This window comes from Orcinus orca, chromosome 16 (assembly GCF_937001465.1).
Source record: "Orcinus orca chromosome 16, mOrcOrc1.1, whole genome shotgun sequence".
NCBI classification, from domain to species: domain Eukaryota; kingdom Metazoa; phylum Chordata; class Mammalia; order Artiodactyla; family Delphinidae; genus Orcinus; species Orcinus orca.
In genome coordinates, this window is record NC_064574.1 from 59,297,218 (window position 1) to 59,315,255 (window position 18,038).

The following is an 18,038-nucleotide window of genomic DNA, read 5'->3' on the forward strand; positions in this document are numbered from 1 at the left end:
CAAGTACCACTGGGATAGATGCTGAATTAACGTTCAGTGGAAAAGATATTTACAGTCTCAAATTACTTCCCCCAAGATAATGGGGAAAAAAATAACTTTCCAGTGGAGAATTCTGGCAGACAACACCTTAACTAAGTAGTCATGGCTATTATCACCAGTAATAAATAAAACATACTGAATATTGCTATTTTGTGCGCCCTGATAGGATGCTCTGTTAAGAGCACAACATACCTTCTGTGACATTCTTATCCAAAATGCATACCCTCTATCTAATTGTTAACATCAGTCAAACCCAAATTGAGGAACATCTCATAAAATAACCAAATAACACTCTTCAAATTATGAAGGTCATGAAAGACAAGACTGAGAAAATGTCACAAGTTGGAGGAGACTAAGGAGACGTAACAATTAAATGCAATGTGGAACTCCAGAACAGAAAAAAATGACACTGGTGGAAAAACTGGTAAAATTCAAGTAAGATCTGTAGTTTAGTAAACAGTATTGTGCCAGTGTTAACTCCCTAGTTGTGATGATTGTACTATGGTTATTTAATATGGTAAAATTAGTTGTATAGCAACTCTGTACTGTTTTTGCAACCTTTCTGTTAAGTCTAAAATTATTTCAGAATAAAAGTTTAAAAAAGCAAATGTAAATACTGTATAAAATAATTCCAACTGTTGTCCAAGCAATTATGTCTTACTAATACATTTCAATATTTAATATTTTAAAAATATTAGTCAAAATGAGATTATAAATTTTCAAATAATTCTTTAGTAATACCTAACTGCTTCCCTTGACTCAATCCAAATCAAATCCTGTTCTTAGCTTTAGTCTCTATGTGTTGTTCTCTGCAGAGTCATCTACAGTGCATACTTCTAACCATTTTGGTATAGAACCTTGGTGAAATGCCAATGAAAATTCCAGCCCATAAGCAAAAAATATACACTCTCCTAAAACACAACATCAACTGGGCCTGTCACTTCCTTCCACAGAGCCTTAGGTAATAAGGATCCCTGTGTAACGGCCTGCTTTAGGGTCTGTTGTGGAAATTTTCGAAAGTAATTGGCAAGATTACTGATTAGGATTACTTAACAAGGCAAGAAGACAATGAAGATATGCCCTCTGGATCCTCTGATGACACAGTTTAAAGAAATGAGTCTAATTTAGGAGAGATTAAAAAGACATTTTAATTATTTTTCAATTCTAGAACACATCACTAAAAGTCAACCATGGCATTGTCATACCTAGATACCTTCTGTATGTGTGATAAAAAAAACTATTCAGCATGTTAGCCAGACTGTCTGATTAAATCCACATATATTCAAGGAGTTGATGAATGAGGAAAAACCAGTTCCCCAGATTCATTATTCCCAAGAAAATCATATTTAAAGCAGACTAAGATTTCTTATAATCTAGGGTTCTATATTTTTATACACAAATCTAAAAGACAGCTATTAGAAATACATTTAATTAATGTTCCATGAGTCTTAAGATATTTAACAAAAAATATACTTACATTATTTGTCCTCCAATGGTTGACTTGCCAGCATCTAAAAAGTAACAACATCATCAACAATAGGCAAACCACAGGTGTAATAAAAACAAAACAAAACACCATCACTATATAGGAATACAACTAAAGTGGTTTAACATCATAATTACAGCTTGAAAAAGCAACTGCAATGATAGGAATTTGGGTCATAAGCTCTGGTTAGCCACCTTCTCCCTTTGAAGCTAAGACCCCCTGCAGCTCTACAGTGACTTAGCGCTACTTTACTGATAAAGAAAGAAAGACTTTAACAGATTGCTCCTTGACCTTCTGCAGCAGCAACAGAATATGAATTACCCAAGAGGAGCCTCGAAGGAGAAAAAAAGTAGCCAAAGACCCATGAACTACATTTAGGTAGTCTGCTTTTTCACTTTTAGCCAGTATAGATGTTCCTTTACAAATTTCAAAGGAGTTCTTGCTACTAAAAAAAAGTAGAACGGTGTATCGTCAGGTCAAGGCAGAGATAAGATAAAGGGAAGAAAAAGGGGCACATAATTCCCTTATTTTCTTCTCACTTCTCTCTGGCAAGTGAGATTGGCAGAGAATATCTGAATAAATGAAATAGGGTTTTGTTTTGTGTGCTAAACCAACAAGCTGACAACATCCAGAAGTTACTCCAAATTATTCATTTTTTGCACACACAAAATTAAACTACCTAGTAAAGTTAATACCGCAAAATCAACTGAAGTTCACACAAAAAATATAGGTACATTTTCTATATTAACAGATGTCGTAATATGTTGAGCCATCATCAGTGGTCTATAGACCAGTTACTCATTACATACAAATATACTGAAGCTTATTTTCTTCCAGCTTCCATGCCATCACAACCTTCAAAAATAAAGCACTGGCAATGTCTTGCCAGCTAAAAAAAAAATCTATTGAGGGCTTCCCTGGTGGCGCAGTGGTTGAGAGTCCGCCTGCCGATGCAGGGGACACAGGTTCGTGCCCCGGTCCGGGAAGATCCCACATGCCGCGGAACGGCTGGGCCCGTGAGCCATGGCCGCTAAGCCTGCGCGTCTGGAGCCTGTGCTCCGTAACGGGAGAGGCCACAGCAGTGAGAGTCCCGCGTACCGCAAAAAAAAAAAAAAAAAATCTATTGAGTTAAAAATCAAGACATTTTAGGGCTTCCCTTGGTGGCGTCGTGGTTGAGAGTCTGCCTCCCGATGCAGGGGACTCGGGTTCGTGCCCCGGTCCGGGAAGATCCCACATGCCACGGAGCAGCTGGGCCCGTGAGCCATGGCCGCTGAGCCTGTGCATCCGGAGCCTGTGCTCCGCAACAGGAGAGGCCGCAACAGTGAGAGGCCCGCGTAACACCAAAAAAAAAAAAAAAAAAAAAAAATCAAGACATTTTAGATTAATTTAGTTCAGTTTCATGAAACACTTCCAAGTAGCTAAATAAGATGTTCTATGTTTGATGTACCCAATAACTTTGGTCATTTCTTATCACTGCTATGAGTACAACTTACCTACATGCCCAATGAATACTACATTTACGTGTTCTTTCTTAGGAGCACCTGGTGGTGCAACCACAGATTTAGGTTTTGGTATTTCCTCTTCCTCCTCCATCATTTCCGGGGCACTTTCCTCTGTGGGCCTTCCATCTCCCAAAGAACCACCCCCCGGCTCTGCTTCACTTATTTCTTCTTTGTGCTCCCATGATTCTTCTGGGGACATTTCTGTCTCCCCGTTTTCTACTGAAATAAGACATTTTAGCTTAGTATTCCGAAAAACGTTTATCATCTGTACTTTAAAACACAGATGCTTTCAAATAACAAATAGAACTTAACATATTCAGTTCCATTTCCTAACCTCTAGTGACACACAAGCAAGAAAATCTCTTTCACAACAGAAACGGACAAGCTAGCCTCCTCACTGCTGACATCAGAGCTCTGACTCAGAGACTAGAAGAGACTATTTTAACGTAGCATCTTCATAAGGACAAACAAAACATGAACAGCAGATCCAACATTCCTAACAGCCCAGTTATTCCATCGTCAAGATGTCCTGACAGTAGAAGAAAGGGGAAGTTCCAAATCAGAATACAAAAAAGTGTGAAAAGATTTAGATCTTTTCTTTCTCCTCTGCAAGTAACAGAACTTTGATATCGACGTTATTAATCACCTTGGGAATATGAAACCCTTAAGGGTAAGAACATTACAAAAAAGAAGAAAATTTTCACAAAGTAAATGGATCAAGTACAACTATTCAAACTGACTTTTGCATTTCCTCCATTCTTTTATATTTGCTATCAATAAATTTATCATGGGGCTTCCCTGGTGGCGCAGTGGTTGAGAGTCCGCCTGCCAATGCAGGGGACACGGGTTCGTGTCCCGGTCCGGGAAGATCCCACATGCCCCAGTAGGGGCTGGGCCCGTGAGCCATGGCCGCTGAGCCTGCGCGTCCGGAGCCTGTTGCCCCGCAACGGGAGAGGCCACAACAGTGAGAGGCCCGCGTACCGCAAAAAAAAATAAATAAATAAATTTATCATGGCAGTATTAATGCCCAATTAGTTCTGTTTTCTAAATCCTAACAGCAAAGATTCAGTTTTAAATGTAGGCATTATAATAAGCATAACACTTACATTTGTACCTTAAATCTTGAGAGTGAAAGAGTTTCATATTACTGTATTAATATGGTCAGAAATTTTCTTACCAACAGGTTCTGAAAGTTCCATGCTAACAGCTGAATTTGAACCTAGACAAGAAATTGAGATATAATATATATTTACAAAATAGTATCTAGCTTTACACACCACAGACAACTTAATGTTTTCTGAATTAGATGTTCAAAGAGTCACATCATAGAAAATTACCTTCACACAACAATGACTGTTCCTCTTGAGAAGGTTCCACAGGTGCTGTTTAATAGAAATAGCTTCTATTAAAAATTGAGACCTATACATCCATTTTACTTATCTTTTAAAATACAGGAAAAATAGAAGTTCAATAACAAAACAAAAACCTCAATAATTCAGAACAATGGCAACTAATTTAGGCTTTCAAATTAGAAGCCTCTGTTTAACTTATTAAAAAATCTACCCATCACAGCCAATTTTAAAACATTTTCAGTAACTAAAATGTATTCACAAAACCATGTTTATTCTCTGAATTTGCTTCATAAACTTCTCCTTTACAGATATTATAAAAGTAATCTACAGCCCAGCACAGATCAAATAAGTAAGATTCTGCTCAACAAATACACATTACTTCTCTAGATTCTCCCTTGGTAGCTCTAGCCCAAGAAGGCAATGATCAGTCCTTTTTAAGATTCTATAATCATATGTATTATCAAGAACCTTGAATAAATTCTATTCAATACCAATAAAATTAAAAGGACATTCATATAGTCTCTGAAATGCATATAGGCCCTTACATCATCTCATAAAAAGTGACTACAATGATGCCAGTTTTGTCATATATTAGAATTCTAAGGTCAAGCAACAATCCAGTTTCCACAAGTGTCATACTGCAAATCTTATGACATCACTGGAAGAGATGTATGTGAAATATACTCTAATACCCCAATACATAAGTTTATTTTTTATATCTGATAAACCTAAATGATACTCCAATATCTAAGTACTCTTGCTTTAAAGAATACACAAGGGCTTCCCTGGTGGCGCAGTGGTTGAGAGTCCACCTGCCGATGCGGGGGACGCGGGTTCGTGCCCCGGTCCGGGAAGATCCCACATGCTGCGGAGCCGCTGGGCCCGTGAACCATGGCCGCTGAGCCTGCGCGTCTGGAGCCTGTGCTCCGCAAAGGGAGAGGCCACAACAGTGAGAGGCCTGCGTATCGCCAAAAAAAAAAAAAAAAAAAAACACAAGATGCACAAAGACATCAAAGAATTTGAAGTCACATGAATCCTGCACACCAATAAAGAATAACCTGCAAAACTCACATTTAAAATCATTGCTCAGAGGACACGGGGGGGGGAAGGGTAAGCTGGGACTAAGTGAGAGAGTGGCATGGACATATATACTCTACCAAATGTAAAACTTATAGCTAGTGGGAAGCAGCCGCATAGCACAGGGAGATCAGCTCGGTGCTTTGTGACCACCTAGAGGGGTGGGATAGGGAGGGTGGGAGGGAGATGCAAGAGGGAGGAGATATGGGGATAGATGTATACGTACAGCTGATTCACTTTGTTATAAAGCAGAAACTAACAAAAAAATTAAAAATTTTTAAAAATAAAATCAACACTAATATTGTATTATGGAATAGAATCTGGAATTCTACAGCTGCAATTTTATTAGATCTAAAATAACTGAAATACATTGTTGATTTGTGTGAAAAAAATAAAATCAATGCCCAAAAAGTATTAACACCCATAAGTCAACAAAATTTTGGGCCCAATCTTCAATAACATGAAGTGCTGAAGAAAGTAATTCCTGGGAGTTCCCTGGTGGTCTAGTAGTTAGGATTCCAGGCTTTCACTGCCATGGCCCTGGGTTCAATCCCTGGTCAGGGAACTGGGATTTTGCAAGCCAGCACGGCATGGCCAAAAAAGAAGAAAAAAAAAAATGTAATTCCTATCCCTGAAAGGTAAAGGGCAACCAATTTTTTGAGGAAAGAAGTGACATACCAGCCAAGTGTTACTTAGGAGGATCATTCTATGGTAGTGCATAGATGAACCAGAGAGGTAAAGACTACAAGGCAGAAAGACCAAAAACACTACTTATAAAAAGTATGCCATCAGGACAAATAAGCAGTACAGTTAGAGGAGGTGTTAAGTGCAAAGATAATGGGAGCAATATCTGACAGGAGTAGGAAGAAAGGAAGTATGCAAAGTCTAAGATGACCCCAACTTATGTGGTTAAGCAGGGTATTTTAACAGAAACTGGGGGGAAAAAAAATCCTTTGAACTCGGTTTGGAAGGTAACAGGAATTGTACTTCAGACGTAATATACTTATTTTGTTTTCCTATTTAAAAAGTTTATAGGTAAGATAAGGAAAAACTACTCAATTTTCAGAGAAAGCCAGGCAGTGCTATAAATGAATCAAGTTCACATACCACCCTAGGGATGGAGGAGGTGGCACAGGGTAGTAGCAAGAGGGCAGAACTGAGCTGACTCCTGGCTTTAAATCCTGGCTTGTCATTTATAAATTATGAGATACAATTATTTCACTGGAATCATGGAAATGGCATGCCATCTGCCAGACAAGATTAAATGAGAGAATACATTTGTATAGTATCAATTAAATAACTTGTGGCACCTAGTAGATATTCAACAAATATGAGTCTCCACCTCCAAACATGACTGAGTATCAATTCAATTCTATCAGCTAACATGCACTGAGTGTCTATTATGGGCTAGACAAGGATAAGAAGCACTCACCAATCCATACAGTGCTGGAGATAGGGGTGAAGTTGGTGGCAAATTACCCTAACTCCAGTTAATTTTTATTGAGCCCTTATGTGCTAACTGCTATCTCATTTAATTTCCCTGAAGACCCTATGAAATAGATAACTACTATCTAACATATCAGACTCAACTGGGCTTTTCCAAGTTATGTAAGTGTCATCTTGCCCTTCCTCAGACAGCCCCTGTTGAAAATCACTCAGAAAAAGTAAACCGAGGGCTTCCCTGGTGGTGCAGTGGTTGAGAGTCTGCCTGCCGATGCAGGGGACACAGGTTCGTGCCTCGGTCCGGGAGGATCCCACATGCCACGGAGCGGCTGGGCCCGTGAGCCATGGCCGCTCAGCCAGCGCGTCCGGAGCCTGTGCTCCGCAACGGGAGAGGCCACAGCAGTGAGAAGCCCGCGTACCGCAAAAAAAAAAAAAAAGAAAGAAAAGAAAGAAAAAGTAAACAGAGTAAGTGATGATGTACAAATATTTTAAGGCAGGAAAAGACTGAGATGACTGGTATGGTGGGCTCTCCTGTCACTTATTAAGATGACCCAAACTGCAAGTGAGCAATGAAGTAGTACATACACCTGATCACCTAGTTCTAGAACCAACTCTTAAATTTACAAGTATACAATACATGCATTAGGCTGTAAGGCACTTCTCATGACAGTGACATCAGTCATGAAATCACCCCCATGGATGCATAATGCAAAATCTGGTCATGGTTTTTCAAAATATCTTAACTTTTATAGTATGTTTGTTTTAAGTTTATAAAGCTTACAGAGTCAAGTACCAAAAGCAATTAAATGCTTAATATATATCTCATGATATTATTAAAGGGGCCCCAAATAAGAAGTTGACCATAGTTTTCCCATAGTGGAAAAAAGCTTTCCATGCATTCAGACCACAGATAACATTATAAACTTAATAGCAATGCTAGAGACATCTGCAAAGTGATGGATGTTTTTGGAATAATGAACCAGAAAAATCACAGATATAATAATAAGATGTTCCCTAAATTTAAGCTTCTCAGTATGGCTGTACCCAGTCTCCACACACACACACACACACATGCAACCCCTTCTTGTTCATTCTACTCTGGTCTTACTCAAAGTGCATATCACATCCAGATTTACTGGCTACTATTGATCCTGGACTTAGAATTCTACTAGGCCCAAAGTCATTTGTTTATTAGCAAACAGGTGACTATTAGTGCTTGATTTCTCAAGTCCTGCATGGTTCATATCTGTTAGTGAAAGAGAAGTAAACCTCCCAAGGAATGAAATTATGGTTTCATATTTTCCAATGGTATCTCCATGTTCAGAAACATAACCTTATCAAGTGTTCAAAGGAATAATTCTAATTAAGTAGGAAAGTTATCAGTGTATGAGTGAATAAAACTGCCACACCCTAAGTTAAAAAGAGAAGTAACTGTGGTAAAATTATTACCACAATTTTTTATTTTTATTTTTATTTTTTTTATTACCACAATTTTTAAAACAAGAAAAGATTTTACCAAAAAACAGTCGGGCAACAGTACTGACTGTGGTTTAACACAGATGATAATCTGGGTCTTAAAATTGCTAGTTAAATTTGACCATGGTGAAATAAGCCAGTCACAAAAGGTCACATGTTATACCATTCCACTTACAAGAAATATTCAGAATAGGTAAATCCAGAGAGGCAGAAAGCAGATTGGTGGTTGCCAGAAGCTGGAAGGAAAGGGGAATGGGAAGTAACTGCTTAATGGGTACAGGTTTCCTTTTGGGGTGATGAAAATATTTTTAAACTAGACAGAGGTGGGGACTTCCCTGGTGGCGCAGTGGCTAAGAATCCGCCTGCCAACGCAGGGGACACGGGTTCGAGCCCTGGTCCAGGAAGATCCCACATGCCGCGGAGCAACTAAGCCCATGCGCCACAATTATGGAGCCTGCGCTCTAGAGCCCGTGAGCCACAACTACTGAGCCCATGTGCCACAACTACTGAAGCCCATGCTCCACAGCAAGAGAAGCCACCGCAATGAGAAGCCCACACACTGCAACGAAGAGTAGCCCCCACTCGCCGCAACTAGAGAAAGCCCGCGTGAAGCAACAAAGACCCAACGCAGCCAAAAATAAATAAAATAAATTTATATATTAAAAAAAAAACTAGACAGAGGTGATGGTTTTTACAACACTGAATGTCACTGAATTGTTCACTTTAAAATGGTTAATTTTATGTTATATGGATTTCAGCTCGATTTTTTTAAAGAGTATAAAAAAGTTTTTAAAGATTTGATCATGGATCAAAGGACTTCAACATGGAGACTCCTATTTTGCCAGTTCACAGTACAGGTTAGTCAAGAACATACATGTGTCAGGTAATGAAAACCATGTTTTAATTCCGGCTACATGTTTTAAACACAAACGTATGGCCAATTCTTTTTTTTTTTTGCGGTACGTGGGCCTCTCACTGTTGTGGCCTCTCCCATTGCGGAGATCAGGCTCCGGACGCGCAGGCTCAGCGGCCATGGCTCACGGGCCCAGCCACTCGGCAGCATGTGGGATCTTCCCAGACCGGGGCACGAACCTGTGTCCCCCCCTGCATCGGCAGGCAGACTCTCAACCACTGCGCCACTAGGGAAGCCCCAAACGTATGGCCAATTCTAGAAAAGTGCTTAATCCATATATTTCATTAATAAGCAATTTAAATCTGCACTGCTTTAGATATAAAACCAATCTCTAATCCTCTTTACACACTAAATACAGATATTTAAAATAGCCATCCTAAATAAAATATCTTACGCCTGTTAGCTAAATGGTGTGTTCATTAAAGAAAAAAATAAAAACTTCAGTGTTGTCACAGAAGTCACAAATGTCCTGCACTGCATGGAAGTGAGAAACAGTGTGACAATTCTGTCCAATACGAGTTTCTACAATGGTGGAAATGTGCTATATCTGTGCTGTGATGATAGTCACTAGCCACATGTGGCTATTAAAGCACTTGCAAGGTAGCTACTGTGACCGAGGAACTGAATTTTAGATTTTATTTAATTTTAAAATTAAATAGCCACATGTACACAGTTCTAGTTCCTCTGAAGGAGTAGTCTCCTCAATTGCGGTAGGAACTTGCCTTATCTGGTTTTCCACTTCTATCCCATTCCCGGTCCACCCCACCACCCCGAAGGGCTAATGAGCTCTCTTCTGAACTCCTCTAGGATATGACCCTTCTTTCAATTATAGACCCACCTACACACATAGCTTAGTTCTTGTTCCCTAGGAGATTATGGACTGCCAGAATGACTGGTTTTCTGAAATATGGAGGCTTTTTTGTCTCTACTCTTGTAATCTCCACAGGTTGGCACAGTGTACTGTATAGAATAAATATACAGTTAATTTTTACTGAATTAACTCAAGCAGTTTCCGTTAGGGTTCAGTAGAGTAAAAACAATTTTATATGTGCCAATTTTCTAAGAAAGGAGCTAGAGAAACAATACCCAAGAGGTGTTAAAGTACAGCTTGAATAAAAAACTAAAATTCTCTAGCACACAGGTGACCATATAGTCTTACCAAAACTGCACGTTGAGGCATTTTTCTCCCACAGACAACACTGTTAAATAGTAAAGGCAGACATCAGAAAAGCCCACAGAACATATACAAGTGTCCCTGGTTTTGCCTTAACTACCTAACACTCTAAAAATAAAAACACACAATGTTACAGACAGTGGTGAACAGAGCTGTTTAAAGTATTCTACATGATTTCCTAAAATGTATGAAGAAGTAATTTCAAAATATTACTTTAAATTAGAGCATTGCCTACTTATGACAATGTCACCCAGCTACTACTGAGAAAGAACATAGAGACGGTGCCATAGTGCACAAACTCATAGGCCCAGTTTCTGAAAAAGTGTCTCAGCCAAAAAGGTCTTTTAATATCCAATCACAAGGAAACTAGGAGTTACTATTACTAGGAATAAGCTTTGAAATCAGACCTAGATTCTAATCCTAACTCCTCCATTTATTCATGGATGTCACCTCACCTGTTTATTTAGCTTCTCTGAACCTTAATTTTCTAATCCGTAAAAATGGGTCAACAGTACCTATACCTCAAGAGGTTGTTGTGAAGATAAGGGCATATTAACCACATGGTAACTGCTCAATAAATTTATTATTACGAGGGCTTCCCTGGTGGCGCAGTGGTTGAGAGTCCGCCTGCCGATGCAGGGGACACGGGTTCGTGCCCCGGTCCGGGAAGATCCCACATGCCGCAGAGCGGCTGGGCCCGTGAACCATGGCCGCTGAGCCTGCGCGTCCGGAGCCTGTGCTCCGCAACGGGAGAGGCCACAACAGTGAGAGGCCGGTGTACCACAAAAAAAAAAAAAAAAAAAATATTATTACAAGCATTTCAAAGCCCCATAATAATTACAAAAACTTTTAAGAATGAAACAAAGAAAAGCAAATTCCAGGGCCACTCTCTCAGAAAATCCATGCAGGTTGTAGTAATTAGCTCTAGGCATGCCCTTTTTCCCCATTATTAAACAGCATGGTGTGGCAGTGAGAGCACTAAATTAGCACTGGCAAATTTGGATTCTAGACTCAACTGTGTCCTTAAATCTGTGAGTGACCTTAGGCATTCACTCAGCATCTGTAGGGTTCAGTTTCTTCATCTGAAAATGAGGCTGTATTACTGCCAGGTCATTTCTAGCCCTAACATTCTAAGAACCTATTTACTCAGTCACTAAAGCAATGCCACATATCAACCTGATTAGGCTTTTCTGTAGAGTAACTAAAATTCCCCTCTTTTAAAACAAACCTAAAAGATAGTCTTATTTATGATTTATATCCTATCTACTGCAAAAACAATGAGATATTTAATTTCAGATACCACAAAAAAGTACAAAGAAAACAGAAAAACACCCATGTGCAACCAAACTCTGCAAAGAAGATGGACACAGACTACTTAGCAGTACAGTAACCCACTGGAGTTCTATAGAACTAGTCAACTGGGAATTTTCCCCAGTGACATCCTAAGGTACGCACTTTTTTTTTTAATTGAGGTAGAGTTGATACACAATATTACATAAGTTTCAGGTGTACAACACAGTGATTCACAATTTTTAAAGGTTATACTCCATTTATAGTTGTTATAAAATACTGGCTATATTCCCTGTGCTGTACAATATATCCTTGTAGTTTATTTATTTTATACATAGTAGTTTGCTAAGGTATGCTTTTTTTGTTTCAAGTGAAGTGACATACAATTACTTTTTCAGAATGTGGTCTGGAATTTGGTGTGACCACTCTCAAGCTAGGCTAGTGAAAGATGCTCAAAAAATCCTTGCTAAGTGTTTCTCTCACCTAGGAAGTAGAGTATAATGGGCACTGGTTTAACTTAGAGTACTGTAATGACTAGGTTTCCTTAGAACAAAGTGATTTATGGAAAAAACCAACTACACATCTGTAGTCCAGCCACGCTTTGTTAAAATCTACTGAAAACAAGGACACACCTTTTAAGAAGCTTTGCTATGAATCAGCAACTGACAGCTAAAAAAGGAGTCTGAGGACGGCAGAAAGATCAAGGACCTTCAACTAGTAGCCAAATTCTTGCTTCCCCAACATTTCTAAGAACTGTGAATAGAATGATGAAATTCTAAATTAACATGCCCAATAGACAGCCAGAATCACAGTAACTCACTCCTGTTTGATATGAAATAAACAAGCTTCTACTTACAAGTAGTGTAAAGATGACTGATGCTCTACTTTAGCAAATTTCTAACAAACTTAAAGGATGAATTTTATATGTTAATTATAGCTCAAAAAACTCACCCCCAATCTTATGGTATTCACAAAGAACACTTAGTAGAAAACAGATCTTTGGTTTTAAGATTTCACGACTGAATATATACAAGGGTACCTGTGAACAATTCTTCTCAGCTTTGAAAGCCCTCTACACCCTGTACCTGGCCCTCTTACCAAGAAGTGTCTTCCATTAGAGTAAACTGGGTATCTGATCCCTTTTTAGACTCCTTGAGAAACAGTTCTCCATTTTGGTGGTACCACTTCAAGTGCCTAGCACAGCATCCTGCCTTCTGTAGGCAGGCAAATGTCTGTTCACTAATTGCTATACATATATCTGAGCAAAACCAGAGATTCATATCTCAAAAAATTTCATTCTAATACTGCTAACTCACCCCAAAAGTTTATCAAATCTCTTCTTCCTTCCTTTCTCTCCAATCAGAAAGACAACGCTATTTTAACTTTCCTCCCCAGCAAAAAAAACAAGGCTAAAATCTGTTCTCTACAATATTTCCCTAACTCGCTGTGATATGTTTTAATTGTTATCTTTTCATGCAGTACAATTCCAGAAAAGGTGAAAAATAAACAAAGGACACACACACACACACAGAAGCAAAAAGCACTGAATAAAACCTGCTCTAAAGAAGGTTTATTCACATGGGATTTCCCTGGCGGTCCAGTGGTTATGACTCTGCTCTTCCACTGCAGGGGGCACGGGTTCCATCCCTGGTCAGGGAACTAAGATCCCACATGCAGTGACATGGCCAAAAAAATAAATAAATAAAAAATAAAGAAGGTTTATTCCCAATCAAAATTTCTAACAGTTTAAACAGCTGCTCAACATGGCATAGCACTAGCGGATGCCCTCACTTGTTCCCTATATCCTCACACCTGAGCCGTTCCAACATGTAAAATCATGAAACAAGAGCCAAAACCGAATGATCTCTAATAATCAGTAAGTCAAGGTAGGAAAAGAAATAATACTCCAGGAACAATACTTTCTCTAATCTCCTCAACCCACGTATCCCATTCACTGTCCCATCTGAAAAATCCTTTCTATTAGAATTGTTATTGCAGGCATTTCAGTCACATAGGAAAAGAAAAACAAGTGTCAAGTGGAGAACCATATCTATCATCTATGTAAACTTAACTATCAGTCAGCTGGTGTTCTTTAACATAAAGTGTAAGAGCCCTTCTGGACAAAACAACCATTACTTTGACTCTGGATCTTCTCTACTCTGGTGGCCTTGAGGAGGTCACCTTTGGGAAAATTCAGTGATTAACAAGCATCCACCAAGTGGGGACGGTAGCACAACTTTGTGAATATACTAAAAAACCGCTGAACTTTTAAAAGGTGAATTTTATGGTATGTGAATCGTAACAATCATCAAAAAAAAGTCCCTTCTCCACAAGGCATTCAGCAAAAACCAAACACTACAAAACAGAACATTTCTCTTTAAAATTCAATATAATTCGTTATATTTGGGAGATAAGCCCCCTCTAAGGGCTCACTGGGGACTGCTACTTTTATTCTATACCCATTTTACAACCGCAGAGTTTTGAGAGGCATTGAGGGTGGGGTGACAGAAAGAACTGTACGAACTCTACACCATTACTTTAGAAGCTCTGGCAGTGTCTAAAAGTCCAGATTCTATGGCCTGAATGTTTTGCGTTCCTCCCAAAATTTGTATGTTGAAATCCTAATGCCCAAAGTGATGGTATTAGGTGGGGCCTTTGGGAGGCCTTAGGTCATGAGGGCAGAGCCCTCATGAATGGGATTAGTGCCTTTCTAAAAGAAGCCCCAGAGAGCTCCTTTGCCTCTTCAGCCCTGTGAGGACACAGAAAGAAGTCAGTATGCATTCTGTTATCCAGAAGAGGAAAGAGGGCCCTCACCCATCCAGGCTGGCATCCTGATCTCAGACTTCCAGGCTTCAGAACTGTGAGCAATAGATTTCTGTTGCTGACAAGCTACCAAGTCTACAGTATTTTGTTATAGCAGCCCAAACAGACCAAGACACCAAGTAACCCTGATTAACATTGCTGAACCTGTTTCTCATTTCACACTAAAAAAGACAGAGCAAGACTGAACTTGGTGCAAATTGAAACTGAAAATAAGTACATTCGATCACAGAAAATGTTTGTTCTAGCACACACAACCCTTGTCTACATTTTCATTCATTTCAGGGACTCTAAACGACCATCACTTAGCCACTTTACTTGCATCTGTAGAGAACTGCTCTTAAGTGAATTATACTTAATTACACTTACATGAGTTCTACTTAATCATTTCTCTGGAAACCTATATTAAAAATTTTCAAAGGGATCCAAGGTCAACACTGAATCCCAAGTTCTGACTCGAGATAGCTGGATATAAGCATTAACCAGCAGCCTGCCAGTGAAAGTGAATGACGCTTTGTGCCAAAGCATCTTCCTCTACCTGCTGCTCAAAGCACCACTGAAATAATTTAAAAAAAAAAAAAAAGAAAGAAAAAAGAAAGGAAGAGAGAAAAAGAGAAAACTAGCCCTCTTTCCAGAGAATGACAGATATTCATACTAGACACATACATTTTAAAAGTCGTTCATTCATTTTAAAAGTCATTCATTCTAGTGCTCTACCTCTAGACTCCTTCAAGAGCTCCCCTGGTATCTAGTTTAAAAACACACCCACCACCAATTTCAGCTATGGGTTAACAACAGAAGAAAACATGCTAGCCCTACAGTCCGTTTCCTCAGTATAAAAAACTTGCAAACTTTATGGTTTCCCCTTTGTAAATTTCAGCCTAAGTGCTATTTCCAATTTTTTCCCTGCTTCTTCCATAGTTCTCTGCTCTGATGCTGGTAATTTATGGACCTGAATGAGCTGGAACATGCAATCCAACGGTGCCACATTAACTCTGGACTTCAATTTAGAAAATCCATTCTTTTCCAAACAGACATCCTACAGAGGATGGGTTGTTGTTGTTGCTGTTGTTGTTTTAACATTAACTGGCATTTTGCAGAAGCAGCTGATAGAGTCAGTAACACCAAGATAGGTTTCTGATTAAAAAAAGAAAAAACTGACCACAATGTAGGGACCATAAGGTAGGGACAACCACTTTCCTATACATTCTTACATCTCCAATTTCTAGCAGTGTCACAGAGCAAAGGATTAAAACTGCAAATTGGCAAATACCGGGAAGAGAAAAGACAGTCCTTCTACATAAGAGGTAATGCCTACTTACTCAAGAATGACCACCATTCCAGACCACTGCTCTAAGGACGATGGTCCCTTGATGACTGGCAACTCCAGAGTTAGGAGGGAGGGCCAAAAAATAAAATGGCTGGATAAAAGCAAACTTCATGATAAGGTTTGGGGAAAGAGGCACTTTTAGGAGTTAGTAAGCGAACTAGTTTATGTGGCCCAAAGGACTTGGTCTAAGCAAAGCTAAGCTTCCTTATTCAAAGGGCAAACTTCAACGGCTTCACACAGTAAAAGAAATACCAGTCAATAAAACAAGCAAATCCGAACTGTGTGCTCACAGACATACTTCCCAGAAACATTTCCCCAAACTCGCTTTTTGCCTCTAGAGAGAAAACTGTAGCCAAAATCTCTGAAGAAACTAAACTCCTAGAGCACTTTTACAATGTCTACTTGTCCAAGAAATGCTACAATATAGAACTTTAAAGAGAAATCAAGTTCACTCATTTGACATTCCTACAAAATCAGTACCTGAAAGCATGCCATCACTTAAGCAGCCCCTAAATACTCAAAGAGTTTTGAAGACAACTTAACTTGAAACCACAGAAAGCCTATCTACTCCCTATGGTCAAAACGACGTGTGACACCTAATAAGTTTGAACAGACTAATTCCTGACACAGGAGCACAGAGAGAGAGTTACACCAAGCAACCTTAATAAGGCAAACGATTTTAACGCAATAAAAATTCTAAACGTGTCACCAACTAAGGAGAAGAGTCCAAATCCCACTTATAAAAAGGGCACACAAATCAGCGTAGTCTCCTACACACTTTAATGTTAAGTGAGGAACTCTAACTTTGGGACACTGTGAACTTCACAAGCTTACAAAATGCTAAGGGTGAAAAAGATCTATAGATAGCCAACAGTTTCTGCCCCATCGCAAGACTGCAATGCATCCTGGGATTCCTTCAGGACGGTTCGGTGCCGTAGATCTGTTAAATGTAATTACAGTTTCAGTAATAGAAATTGCAGCGAGAGACGCTCTCTCGCCTAGGCCCAAGGTGAAGGGAAAACTCGACCAGTCGTCCTCCCCAACTCCTCATCTCTCTCAACGCCCATCCGGCCGACTCCTCCTGGCTCCATCTGTCCTCGCTTCTAGGCCTCGTGGCACTGACCCGCGGCCGTCCCCCTCTCCGTCCCATACTGTTCCCACTTCCAGCGGGGAACTGCGGCCCCGGGGGGGAGGAGCGGACACCAGGCCCCTCCGGTGTGCCCGGCACCCTGCTCCCGCCCCGACCGGCCCTCCGCCGCGGTCAGCCTACGCAGTCCGCCTCCCCGGACCGGGGCCGCCCCACCCAGGACAGCGGGCGCAGCTGTCAGCACCCCACGTGCCGCCCGGCCCCACGGCCACGCGTCCCCGGCCCGGCGAGGCGCGCCCTCGACCCCATCCCGGGCCCCATCCCAGGTGAGCTCCGGCCCCCAGGCCGGCTGCTCCCGCTCTCGCAGCCCGGCTACCTCCCGCGTCCCGGGGCTGCCCCGCGTCCCGGCCCTTTACCCGAAGGGCCTCCCGCGCCGCTGCCGGCTCCGTGGTTGTTGGCGGCGACGCCAGGTGGGGGTGCCGGCGACTGGGCCGGGCCCCGCAGGAAGGACGGCACGAACTCGGCGGCGTGGACGTTGGGCACGAAGGGCTTGGCGTTGACGTTGAGTTGCCGGCTGAAGGCCGCGCTGAGGTGCTCACGCTGGGCCTCGGCCGCCGCCGCCAAGAGACCGCCGGCGCCGCCGCACGAGCCTGGCCCGGGGGCTTCCATGTCTGCCTGGTCCCAGCAGTCCGGTGCTGAGTCGCTGCTGCTGCTGCTCCCGCCGCCGCCACCGCCACCACCGCCGCCACCACTGCCAGGATCCATGATCGGGGGGGCCGTGTGTGTGGTAAAGCGAGGGCGGGAAATGGAGGCGGGGGCTATGGGCCGGGGAGGAGCAGGCCGCGCTGACCCAGGGAAGCGGCGAGGCAGAAAGCCCGGGGGCTAGCGGCACAATTCCCGGCGTCGTCGCGGCAGCAGCTCCAGTCCCGACTCCGCACTCGCGACGACAACGGCAGCAGCGGCTCAACCCTCCTCGTGTGTGCGAGCGGATCTCCTCCCACCCAGCCCCAACCACCTCCGACCGTCTCAGCGCCAACCCCACGCCCGGA

At 41.4% G+C, this 18,038-nt stretch overlaps 1 protein-coding gene across 3 annotated transcripts in view; it reads right to left on the minus strand.

Moving 5' to 3' along the window:
- The window catches only part of GSPT1 (G1 to S phase transition 1), a 36,028-nt gene extending 17,990 nt beyond the window's left edge, over positions 1–18,038 (minus strand). The window contains exons 1-5 of one of the 3 annotated variants that reach the window (XM_049699768.1): positions 17,406–18,038; positions 4,365–4,409; positions 4,205–4,246; positions 3,019–3,243; positions 1,517–1,550 (exon numbers count right to left, since the gene is read on the minus strand). In XM_049699768.1, the coding sequence (XP_049555725.1) occupies positions 1,517–1,550; positions 3,019–3,243; positions 4,205–4,246; positions 4,365–4,409; positions 17,406–17,754 (695 nt within the window). In that variant the 5' untranslated portion in view covers positions 17,755–18,038. Of the gene's footprint in view, positions 1–1,516; positions 1,551–3,018; positions 3,247–4,204; positions 4,247–4,364; positions 4,410–17,405 lie in introns of all 3 variants that reach the window. The other 2 variants (XM_049699769.1, XM_004270169.4) reach the window with 2 other exon arrangements.